This window comes from Argiope bruennichi, chromosome 11 (genome assembly GCF_947563725.1).
Source record: "Argiope bruennichi chromosome 11, qqArgBrue1.1, whole genome shotgun sequence".
Classification (NCBI taxonomy): Eukaryota; Metazoa; Arthropoda; class Arachnida; order Araneae; family Araneidae; genus Argiope; species Argiope bruennichi.
This window is the reverse complement of record NC_079161.1, coordinates 73,573,579-73,585,382: the sequence shown is the minus strand read 5'-3', so window position 1 is coordinate 73,585,382 and position 11,804 is coordinate 73,573,579. Positions and strand designations below refer to the sequence as shown.

General features: G+C 38.3%; 2 protein-coding genes across 2 annotated transcripts; one reads left to right on the top strand and one right to left on the bottom strand.

The window, feature by feature from the left end:
• Nucleotides 1-482: 482 nt before the first annotated feature.
• LOC129956672 (uncharacterized) lies at nucleotides 483-1,637 on the bottom strand. Its single transcript, XM_056068604.1, has one exon. It carries the CDS (start codon nucleotides 1,635-1,637, stop codon nucleotides 483-485), a length of 1,155 nt encoding a protein of 384 aa, XP_055924579.1.
• A 4,760-nt stretch (nucleotides 1,638-6,397) lies between these two features.
• LOC129956671 (piggyBac transposable element-derived protein 4-like) lies at nucleotides 6,398-10,579 on the top strand. Its single transcript, XM_056068603.1, has 3 exons — nucleotides 6,398-7,772; nucleotides 10,322-10,371; nucleotides 10,559-10,579. Exons 1-3 carry the CDS (start codon nucleotides 6,398-6,400, stop codon nucleotides 10,577-10,579), a joined length of 1,446 nt encoding a protein of 481 aa, XP_055924578.1.
• Nucleotides 10,580-11,804: the final 1,225 nt, after the last annotated feature.

The window sequence follows — 11,804 nt, the reverse complement described above, 5'->3', positions numbered from 1 at the left end:
GTACTATGCCCGTTAAAATCACCAAGCAAAATGAAGGGAGTTGGAAGCTGATCAACCAAAGTATTCAAATCGTCCTGCGAAATAACCCCATTTGGAGGCAAGTAAAGGCAACAGACCGTGACCAAGGATTTGACATGAATCTGCACAGCCACAGCTTGCAAGTTAGTGCGTAGATTAAGGATAGTACTGGGATAAAAGTTGGAGGTTAAAATGCACACTCCACCAGAGAATGATGCACCAGTTTCGTTATCCTTCCTTGCACAATTATAACCTCTTAATTTGAAGTGAATATCTGGTTTCAAAAATGTCTCTTGAAGAGCTACGCAAACAGGATTTGATTTATTAATGAGAGCTTTGATGTCAGTTAGCTTTGTCCGAATGCCGCGACAATTCCACGAGAGAAAGGTACCCATTAAGAGAGTTTTTTAGCTTGGGAATTATAAAGGGCGTTAGTTTGAGTTGGCGTTATTTCGCAACTCATTTCAAGGTCTGGACAATCCTCCAAAAATAGTAGGTAAATCCTTTTGGACTGTCCCCGTAGTTGCAAGTCCCAGAGCAACCGAATTTCGAATATTGGATTTTTTCAATTTTGATTTAAATTTTTCCGAAATCATTTCTTGTGAAAGGCCGTGTTTCGAAAGCTTTAATTTAAGAGCACGTGGAGGCTTTGGTTTTGGTTTACGTTTCGGTGGATCGTGAGATTCAGGAGCACTGTTTGTGGAAGGTTCTGTATCAGATTCGGATGTTTTTGCGGGAGGAACTTTTTCAGCAACAATCTGCACACAATTTTTACATGAACAGTTTTTACAATATGATTTTTTAACAGCTGATGCATAGCTGACCCCAGGGGAAGGTGTCTGTGCCTCGATTCTTCTTTTCGCTTCTGGATAAGAAATTTGTTCTTTTGTTTTCAAAGTTATAATTTCTTTTTCCAACCTCCAACGTGGACATGATCTGGAAAAGGAAGTATGTTCGCCATCACAGTTGACGCACTTTTCAGATGAGGTGCACTGCTGGCTATCATGTCCTTTCTCTGCACAACGGGAGCAAGTAAGTGTCCCGCGGCAGGCGATCTTAGAGTGCCCAAAACGTTGGCATTGAAAGCATCTCAGAGGGTTAGGTATAAAAGGACGCACTTTCAATCTCAGATATCCTTTTTTAACTACTTCTGGCAAAGTAGGCATTTGGAAGGTAAGAACGAGGTGCTTTGTAGGGAGGAGTTGTCCATCCCGCCGAATTGAGATACGGCGTACATGTATCACTCCTTCAGGTTTTAGGTCATTTGTAATTTCTTCAATTGATGTATGAAATAACTCCCCACATGTAATAACACCTTTAGAAGAATTAAGAGATGTATGCGCGCTTACAGAAATGGGAATTGTAGCCAATGCTTTCAGTTTGAGAATTTGATTAGATTGTTTTCGAGAATTAACTTCCACCAGCAAATCTCCCGAACGAAGTTTGCGAATGGCAGAAACTTCCCCAAGTGTTCCAGAAACGGCTTTTTCTACAAGGAACGGAGAGACCGTGTGAAATGTCTCCTTATTCTCAGAAAGTCTTTTGATGACAAAAAAATGGTCGTAATATTTTTCAGTATTTTTCCGTGTCGTTTGTTGATTTAAGTTTTTAGGCCCCATACGATATGATAAATGATTCGGGTCCGACGGCACCGCCCACCACGGAGCCCAACAAGGGAAGGCAATTACCGCCTCTGGTTATTATCAGCCTCGGCATCCACCCTAGTGCTAATCGGTACCTATACGCTGGGAGCTACCCCCGGGGACAGTGACCACCCTTAACGCCAAGCCCAAGGAGTAGCCCCTTCGCTTGATCCCTAGCAGACTAGCCACTGAGGTGACTAGGTACCAGCCGATTGATACACCGGGGACCACAGTGCACCACCCGTCTTTCAAATGGGTCGCCACGCACGGCAAACACGTGGGGTTTTGGCTGTCCATGAGAAGCAAGAAGCAAACAGAGCGGCGACCGCTTCTCATGGAGAGCTCCCTCGCTTACCGTCGAGGGAAGGAAAAACAGCAGAAAGCAGAAGGCGTAGGGGAGTTTGAACATGAAAGGAGTAAAGATCCCTAGGTACCTCGGGATTGGGACACCCGTACTCACCTATAGTAGGTGAGCCCCTGAGGGGCTAGAATTTGCTATGTCTTTAGTGGATGATAAAGTTACTCCATTATGAATTAAAACAGAAGTGTAGCTTGATGTAGAAATACCCGATGCCCTCTTTACCTTTTTCCATAGCTCATGGCTTGAAATCTTAGAGTTGATACTGGATACAAATTTTTGCCATGAAAGCCTTCGTTTTCGACGTTGTATTCTCCTCGAAACTGCTCTAGTCTTTTTAAAATAAATAAAGTTCGACGCTGTTGGATATCTTCGGAAGATGCCCCATGCTTTCCGTTGCTCTTTGTATGCTTGTTTGCATTCGTCGTCCCACCAAGGTTTGTTTTGCTTTTTTCGTTTACCGGATGATTTCGGGATTGAATCATTTGCCGCCTCAATTATAACATCAACTATGTAATTTAGTGCATCATCTATGGTGGAGGATTGGATTATATCGGGTTGTATATTAGCTAAAATGGTGAATTTTTGCCAATTTGCTGCATTCAGGATGTATTTGGATGGATGGGAGTGATTGTTCGGGTTGCACCTATTGTCTGAAGCAATCAGAGGGAAATGGTCACTATTATACAAGTCATTATCAACTGTTAAATTAAAGAATGGCAAAAGAGATGGAGAACAAACTGCTAAATCAACTGAATGAAAGGTTCTTGTAGGGAGATGAAAATGAGTCTTTTCACCTGAATTTAATAGGCATAAATTGTGGTCTGTAAGTAGTTGCTCGATTTGCAAACCACGGGGGTTGGAATCGGGACTACCCCAAAAAGGACTATGGCCATTGAGATCGCCCAAAATTATGAATGGTGACGGAAGCTGTGAAATAAGATTATTGAGTTCAGATTGAATAACACGTTCATTTGGGGGTAAATAAAGGCTGCAAACAGTAATCAAAGAATGCATCTGGATATGAATAGCAACAGCTTGCAGATTTGTGTTCAGGTTAATAGACATTGAGGGAACGTGGTCAGCTGCAAGGATAGCAACGCCACCTGAAGCTCGATTATGAATATAATGTTTGGAGAACATTTTATAATATCGGATATTGTGTTTATCCGTCTTGAGGTATGTTTCTTGGAGAGCAATACAGGCGGGATTATGTTTGTTGATGAGATCTTTGAGTTCTGATGATTTATTTAGGAAACCACGACAATTCCAGGAAATAAGAGTGGCCATGACGACAAGCACTGAAGTAAAAGAAAAAGGAAAGCCGCCTAAAGGAAAAAAACTAGGAAGATAAATCTTTATCGTCAGCGTCGCTAACGGACATATCATCAGATGGATGGACTTTAAGCAGGGCATCAGTATCATCTTTAACACTGTTGGTTTTTCCGTCTGTTTTATCAGGAGGAATTTTTAAAGTCTTCTTTTGTCAGGGGACCGCTTCGGGAAGGGCTAGAAATATCATGTCCTCTCTTTGCGGCAAGTGCTCGCGCACGTTTAGCTGACAGTTTTTCTTTACGTTTTTGAACGAGATCACTATCTTTCTCGTGCTTTCTAGAATCACGAGCGTTTTTGACACGAGATTTCACAGTTGAATCATTCTCCGAGAATGAAGATGTTTTCGGAATAGATGTAATTTGTTGTGGCGTTATTTCCATATTTGATGAAGTTGTCTCAGGAGGTACTATTGCAGTATTTTGAAGGTCATTATTACCAACTGAGGTAGAGGTAGAAGGTCGTTGATCTATTTGCATAACAGGCTGGTTTGAAATAGTTTGACAAGTGGGAGCAGATGATGAAGCTTTCTCAAATGCTTTTTTTATTTCGAGCAGAGCTAACCAGTCGCTTCGTTTTATGGTTACCATATCGTTATTAGCGGTTTGGGTTATGTTCATTAGGGGAGTGCCTATAGCAGTTGCATTAGTTTGAGAATTTTGCTGATTTGTTTGTACTGAAGGTATAATATTGGTTGTTAGGGCTTCCGAGAAAGAGACACCTGGTTTGGGCATTCTGTCCATTACAATTTTCCTAGCTTCGGGAAAAGATATGTTTTTTGTAATTTTTATTGTTTGTATTTCTTTTTCTATTTTAAATTTTGGGCATGATCTGAAATAAGATGGATGTTCGCCATTGCAGTTTGAGCATTTCGGCGTTAGAGCAGAGCAGTTATCACTTTTATGATCTGGGAGAGAGCATCGGGCACAAATTTCTCTGGTCCCTTTGCAAGCTGTTATTGTGTGTCCGAATTTCTGGCATTTGAAGCAGCGGAGTGGATTTGGTATATATGGCTTAACTGGACAGATTATGTAGGCTATTTGCACAGATTTTGGTAAGACTGGTGTATTAAAAGTTAAAATCAGATGTTTGGTAGGAATTTTTTGGTTATTTTTCTTGATACTTATTCTTTGAACGTCAATTACTTTCTGTTCCCTCACGTTTTCCAAAATGTCTGCTTCAAGGTCTCTCTGGAACTCTTTCTCCGAGATTACACCCTTGGTTTGGTTAAGTGAACGGTGCGCAGTAACAGTGACGGGTATTTCTCCAATTTGCTTCAATTTCATTATGTTTTGAGATTGCTGTTTGTTTTTTATTTCAATTAACAGATTCCCGTTGTTTAATTTTTTGATAGTTTTTACTTCACCTACAACTCCAATAATTGCTTTATGTATCAACAGTGGAGATACTTTTTTCAATGAACTTTGTTCAGATGCAATAACGAAAAATTTAAAATAAGCATTACAATCAGTATAAACATTAAGAGCCATGCGACATTTGAGAAGATTCAGGCTCCAACGGCACCGCCCACCACGGAGCCCTACAAGGGATGGTAGTTACCGGCTTTGGTGATTGCCAACCTCGGCGCTTGCCATGATGCTAGTCAGAACCTATACGCTGGGAGTCACTCCCGGGGACAGTGACCACCCTTAACGCCAAGCCCAAGGAGTGACCCCTTCGCTTGATCCCCTTAAGCAGACCAGTTATGTGCCTGGGATACCGGCCGATTGATACATCGGAGACCGAAATGTACGACCCGTCTAATGGGTCGCCACGCACGGCCAACACGTGGGGTTTTGGCTGTCCATGAGAAGCAAGAAGCAAACAGAGCGGCGACAGCTTCTCATGGAGAGCTCCCTCGCCTGCCGTCGAGGGAAAGAAAAAATACAGCAAAAAGCAGAAGGCGTAGAGCAGTGTGAACAGAAAGGGAGTAAAGATCCCTGGGCACCTCAGGGTTGGGACACCCGTATTCACCTATAGTAGGTGAGCCCCTGAGGGGGGGATTCTGATTTAAATGAGATAAATGAACCGTCAATGCAGACAGACAGCAAAATACAAATGGCCACAAAACGGAAAAGAAAAATGTAAAAATGAAAACAGGCGGGAATCGCCCTAAAGATAAAAGACCGTGCATTTCTCGTAAAGGCAAAGAATGTTGATGCAAGTGAAAACGAAATACGAGAGGAAAATAAGCAACCCTTCGGACCATTGGGAGTATTGGAAACATTTGAAAATATTATCACTAAATATAGGATTGTGGGTAACGCGGTTGAAGAACTAAGAGACTCATTTTTGAATGTTTTGTCAAATTCTTCAGCGACCAAAATGAATTCAACAGATGATAATCAGGGACCAACATTCACAAATGTGGTTAAAAATCTAAACAGTGATGGCATAGTGAAAAAAAAATTCCATTAAAAGCAGGTTTAACTTTTATTAGAAGGATCCAAGCCTCCAAAAAGCTGTTGGTGGGGGAAGAAAGGAGTCAAATACAACAAAAAATGATAAACCCGAATAAAAACGATAATAAAAGGAAACCTGCCTACACTGGTGGTTAGACCAATTACAGAGACAATAGACTCATCGATTAACCCTTTCGCGCCGACTGTCACCTGTACGTGCCAGCAAGAAACGCACTCACTTCCCGGCCGACACGCCGGCGTGCAAGAGCGTTTTCTCGTTCACCCCCGGCCGTCACCCATTAGTGCCAGTGTCCTGGAACGTTTTAAAAACTAAAATTTTTGCCAGAAGATGGCATTATATGTCCATATGGTTTCAGATACATGTAGATTTGACCTTCTACTCAAAATGAGAGTAGTATGACTCACATACACGTGGGTTTTAGGGGGAAGGAATGAAGGAGAAAGGAATGTTTCCGAATGGCGTGAATTATGACGGCTCTTTAAATTCGCACGTGGTATTTGTTTACAGTAAGCAGGGGAAGTTTTTTTTTTCGCTACAGCGTTGGGTATTTCGATTTGCGGTCCAGTTTTTAGTGGATAGTTAGATCTTGTAGACGTGAATTTTTTCTCTTTTTACCGTTAGAATGTCGAAGCGTCGAAAAATTTTAACTGAGCTTGAAATAGCGGAAATGATGCAAAATATTTCAGATATTGATTCTGAAACAGATTCGGATAGTGACAGTGATAGTGACACTATAATATATTCTGATCATAAAGAATCTAGCGAATCTTGTGATGATGAGGACATTACTGATATCTGTATGCCGAGTACATCGAAAGCAAGTACTTCTCCATGGTCATCCACAGTAGAAAATTTAACACAATTACCATTCAAAGCAGTGCCTGGACTAAAAGTGGATGATTCGGTTGCAGAAGAAATTGATTTCTTTAGGCATTATTTCGATGATACAGTAATGAAATTAATTACGGAACAGACCAATCTGTATCAGAGAAGTATATATCCTGAGGATGCATCTGGTGCACGTTCTTCGAACTATTTACCTGTCACAGAGGAAGAAATGTTTGTTTTCTTTGCTCTTACAATTTTGATGGGCATTATAAAAAAACCCAAAATCAAAATGTACTTCTCAACGAATCCCATGCTTGCAACGCCATTTTTTAATAGCGTAATGAGTCGTGATCGATACGTTGCAATTCTTCGATGTTTGCATTTTGCCAGCAGCGATGCCAAAAAAATCGGAAAGCTTCAACCAGTTTTAGATAAAATAATTGAAAATTTCAAGTCCGCTTACACCCCTGAAAGGAATATATCAATAGATGAAAGTTTATTATTGTGGAAAGGAAGACTTGGATTTCGCCAATACGTCCCTGCTAAACGATCTCGATATGGAATTAAACTCTATAAATTATGCGAATCTAAATCAGGATATATATACAATTTTATTATTTATACGGGGAAGGATACAGTGTTAAAGGAAACTTTAGGATTATATGGGGAAAGAGTTGTGAAATCTCTACTTGAAGAACTTTCTGGTCAAGGGTACCATTTATATATTGATCGTTTTTTTATGTCTCCATCATTAGCGGATGAACTCTTCGGACTACAAACAAATACTTGTGGGACTGTAATGAGGAGAAGGAAAGGAATGCCTGAAAATTTTCCGCCGCCCAAAATGAAAATCGGTGAGATGTTGGTTTTGCAGAAAAAGAACATGAACTTAACTGCTTTCAAAGATAGACGAGAAGTGCTAGTGATATCAACTATGCATGATGCAAAATTGCTTGATACTGGTAAAAAAGATCGCGCAACATCTAATCCCATAATGAAGCCAGAGTGTATCGTAGAATACAACAAAAATATGGGAGGGATAGACTTAAGCGATGCCGTCATAATTCAGTATCCATCTTTCAGGAAAACTGTTAAATGGTATAAGAAACTTTTCTTTAATATCATGGATATGGCTGTATTTAATGCCAATATTCTTTTCAACAAAAAAAGTAAGAACAATCTTCCTCTCCTTAATTATCGCCTTAATTTAGTTAATCAAATTATTTCTCAGTATTCCTCTAAAATCCCCAAAGTTAATGTCATACCAAAATCAGCAGAATCATTAAATCCACTCCGATTAACTGAAAGACATTTCCCAAAACTTTGTTCAAAAGAAACGGGTGAGAAAGTGAGACGACGATGCTTCGTTTGTTCACATTCCCGGAAAAATCCTCCAAAACGGCAAATGAGTTATTATGAGTGCAAGGACTGTAACGTAGGACTGTGTGTAGATCCCTGTTTTCAAATTTTTCATACGAAAAAAGAATTTTAAGTCATATATTTAGTTTTGAGATATATGATATTAAAAGTTATTAAATGGTAAGTACATAGTGAAAATAAAATGTGTAAAATATATATTTAAACAAGAAATAACTTAAATAAATAAAGTATCTATAGAAATAAATATGAAGCATATGCCATTTAAATATTCTACAGAATATTATTAAACAACGCGTTGATATTTCGGTAATTTCATGGATTTAGGCTTAACAGTGAAAAACCCTCCGGCCGTGGACAGACACTCGCGAGAGAGACTGCCGGCCTCAGCGATAAGCGCGCGTTTGCGCTTCGCGTCGCGAAAGGGTTAAAGTGAGAAAGACATTAGAAGCGAATATCAGCCCAAAGGAGATGGAAATTAAAATTATGGGTTTGAAGCCAGCAATAGGAAATAGAGTTCTGGTTCAAGTTGAAACACCGAAAATGGTAATAAAGTTAAAAGATGCAATTAACAGTCATACAAATTTGCAAAATGTATGCAAGGCTACTACTCCACAGATAAGAATAGCTCAGATCACTATAGTATATGATGTGGAAAAGAGTGAGAGATCCAGAGAGGTGGAGGAATTGAATTTTCTCAATAAAATCAAGCTAAGCAATGACATAGTAGGGAATATGCGGGTTCTATATAGGAAAAAAGGGAGAGGAAGCTCGTCTCCCTGGGTTATAAATATGGACCCGAAAAATTAAATATAAAGCAAGACTACAGTGTGGTTTCGGATCGTATAGATTTAGAGAATTTGTGGAACCCTTTAGATGTTTTAAATGTCTCAAATATGGCCATGTTCGATCTAAATGTATGCAAATAGAAGATAGCTGTTCCAAGCACTTGGAACAGCTAACTATAAAAATTGTACAAAGCAAAATCCAGAATATAGAAACAACTGTTGATTAAACAGACGAATTACGAATAATTAGCCTTTCAGTGATAATTTTTGGCATGTTATTCAACATAATATAGGTTGGGGTCAATATGCGACAAAGGAACTCATAAATTTGTTTGGGGACAATATTCCAGATGTTTACTTGTTACAAGAACCATATACAATGAAAGGAAAAATAATAGGACTTCTCCTATATCAAGGGCTGCTTGTATACTGCAATCTGATAAAGGAAGAAATTGTAAATTCCGTTATAGAGCAGTTATGCAAGTATTAGCCAGAATTGAGGATTGCTCATGGGAAACCTCAGTCCAGCCACTCGCAGGCTCGGTTGAGAAGGTCAGCCATGACGTAGGAAATATGTTCACTTCATGGATGAAGGATAATCAAAGTACAAAATAATCCAACTGTCTTCGTTTTGTCGGATTCATGAAAAACAGAGCTCTACATTCAAGAATAAAATAATCCCCAAACAAATCTGTGTTTGGGATTGAACCCAGAGTTGGAATGACAACCATAGCCTTGCCATCAGATATTATAAAAATATTGAAGACGAGAATGAACTGCAGAAAATTTGAATGCAAAAGAGGAAGCAACTGAATAAGCACAATTAGAGGAGCATATCCTTGCTAGTAAGTAGACCAATATTTTTCGAATTAGAGAGAAAGCCAAAGAAACTTTAACAAACCAAGCCAAACGAATGCAAAAAGATCTCCGATACAACTCTCTACAGTGTGTAGTGCAAGTTTGTTGTTTCCTGAACATTTCCTTTTGGATTACTTGTGTCATTCTATTCATCAATCCCATGAAAGACCTACCTTGATGATGTCAGGCTAAGAAAAATATAGAATGGCCGGGGTAAGTGGCTCCTAATACTGCAGGATAATAGTGTGCTAAATTAGGTATATTAATGTACACAGTTTTTTTTTTTTTTCTATACGATTATTCGGCAATTTTTAATATTTTTTTAACAATGCTAATATGCAAATGCACAGTCCACTTTCTACCCTTCAATATTACTCATTCCATCGTTCTTCTTCTTATTATTTTTAATACACCCATAGAGGGTGCATTCAAGAGTATTTTGGTATGTGATATGTTCACTTATGCTTAGTAGTTCTACCACAATAATTTTTTTTTCTGAAAGTCTCCCGAGAAAAAATACACCATATTGTGTGAATTTCTTCTAAGTTTCACTTTCTACAGTTATAATTAAAAAACTATTAACACTTTTGAAAAAATCTAAAAGATGAACCAAACTCTGTACGATTACCAATAAAATCATATCCATATCATTAACCTTATGAATTTTGCTAATTTTATGTCATTTTTTTGAACAGTTGCTACTCAGGCAACCATCGGCAAACTTTTTCCCCATTCCGTCTCCTTCGTAAGTAAACAAAGCATTCGCACACTATCTTATATACATTGTTAATATATTTCAGCTATTATACTATCACCATGTCTTTAACTTCTTTTTTTAATCGTTTAACTCAACTTATTTATGTTCTCTGAGCTTTTTGATATAACTTGCATGTAAATGTTTTGCATATTTCCGATATAATGTACCGTTTTAGCCCCCGAACGCCACATCCTAAAAATGGAGGCACGGGGACGCTATCGTGTAAACAAAGGAATCCAAGCTTTTCGCTTTAAATCAGGCGTAAATATATTTCTATCTTAGTCTTGCGTATACATGCATTTTATATATATGAACTTTCGCAAATTAAATGTTTTACTCTTAACTTAGTTGTTCTTAGTACTTAAGTTTGGTTTTCTTCTCACCCCTATGTTTCCATTGTTATTCTTTGCTTTACTTTCGTATCTATGAGATGGCGTAGCAGGCAGTAACGTTCCTTTCCCCTACTCCTTATGCGAGCGTCGTTTAACCCATTGGGTACTTAATTCGGATTACCTGAAACACGCAGGTAGCGAGCGAGTGAGTGAATGAAGTTTTATGGCGCAAAAACCAATTTTGGTTATGCTGCGCCAAACATATGGTATATATCAAGTAAAAATGGTGGATTAAAATTATTATAGTTGGATTTATAAAAAGGTTAAATGATTCAAACGTGATTCATCTCTAAAACAAGGTACAGTGAAAGAATAACAAATGTTATTAATCAGAAATACACGATAAAAATAATCAAGGAATGGTAAAAGATTGTGACATATGTAATGTTTTCTTGACAAATACCAATGTTGTTTGCAATAGTTAAAAACCAAGTGCTAAAATCAATGTTAGCTTTTTCTCTTACGTCGATGTTTAACATATTTCTTTTTAAAAGAATAAAAGCGTGGATTAGTGATTGTCCGACTGGTTGATGGCTGATGTCTAAGGTCGTTTATCATGTCTTCGTCAATGGTTTCTTCGGGATCATAATCAATGAAATCATCCGATTCTGCATCATCAGGAAGTAAATTATCGGTTAATATGGATTCTCTCAGAGGATTGGTTGAACATGGTAATTCGGTTGTATCTTGGACAAATGTGTTTGAATCTCTAAATCCAGAAACAAAAACATTTTCATTAGAATCAATATTGTTATATTGCTTGGTTTTTTTCTTTTTTGGAGGCCGTGTGACATTACAAATTTTGTCATCTGTAAGAGTTGAAACAGAGATTTTAGGAGCACTGAACAGGCTAGTAGAACTTAAATCTGTTTGTACAAATTTTTCAGTTGTATCAAAGGATTTTCTTTGCTGCACTATACTTGCAAATGATGTAACAGATGGTGGCAAACACAGTTTTTTTTTGCTTCTGCATAAGAAATATTTTTTAATGATTTCAGCCTCTGAATTTGTTTTTCTTGTTGCCATGTA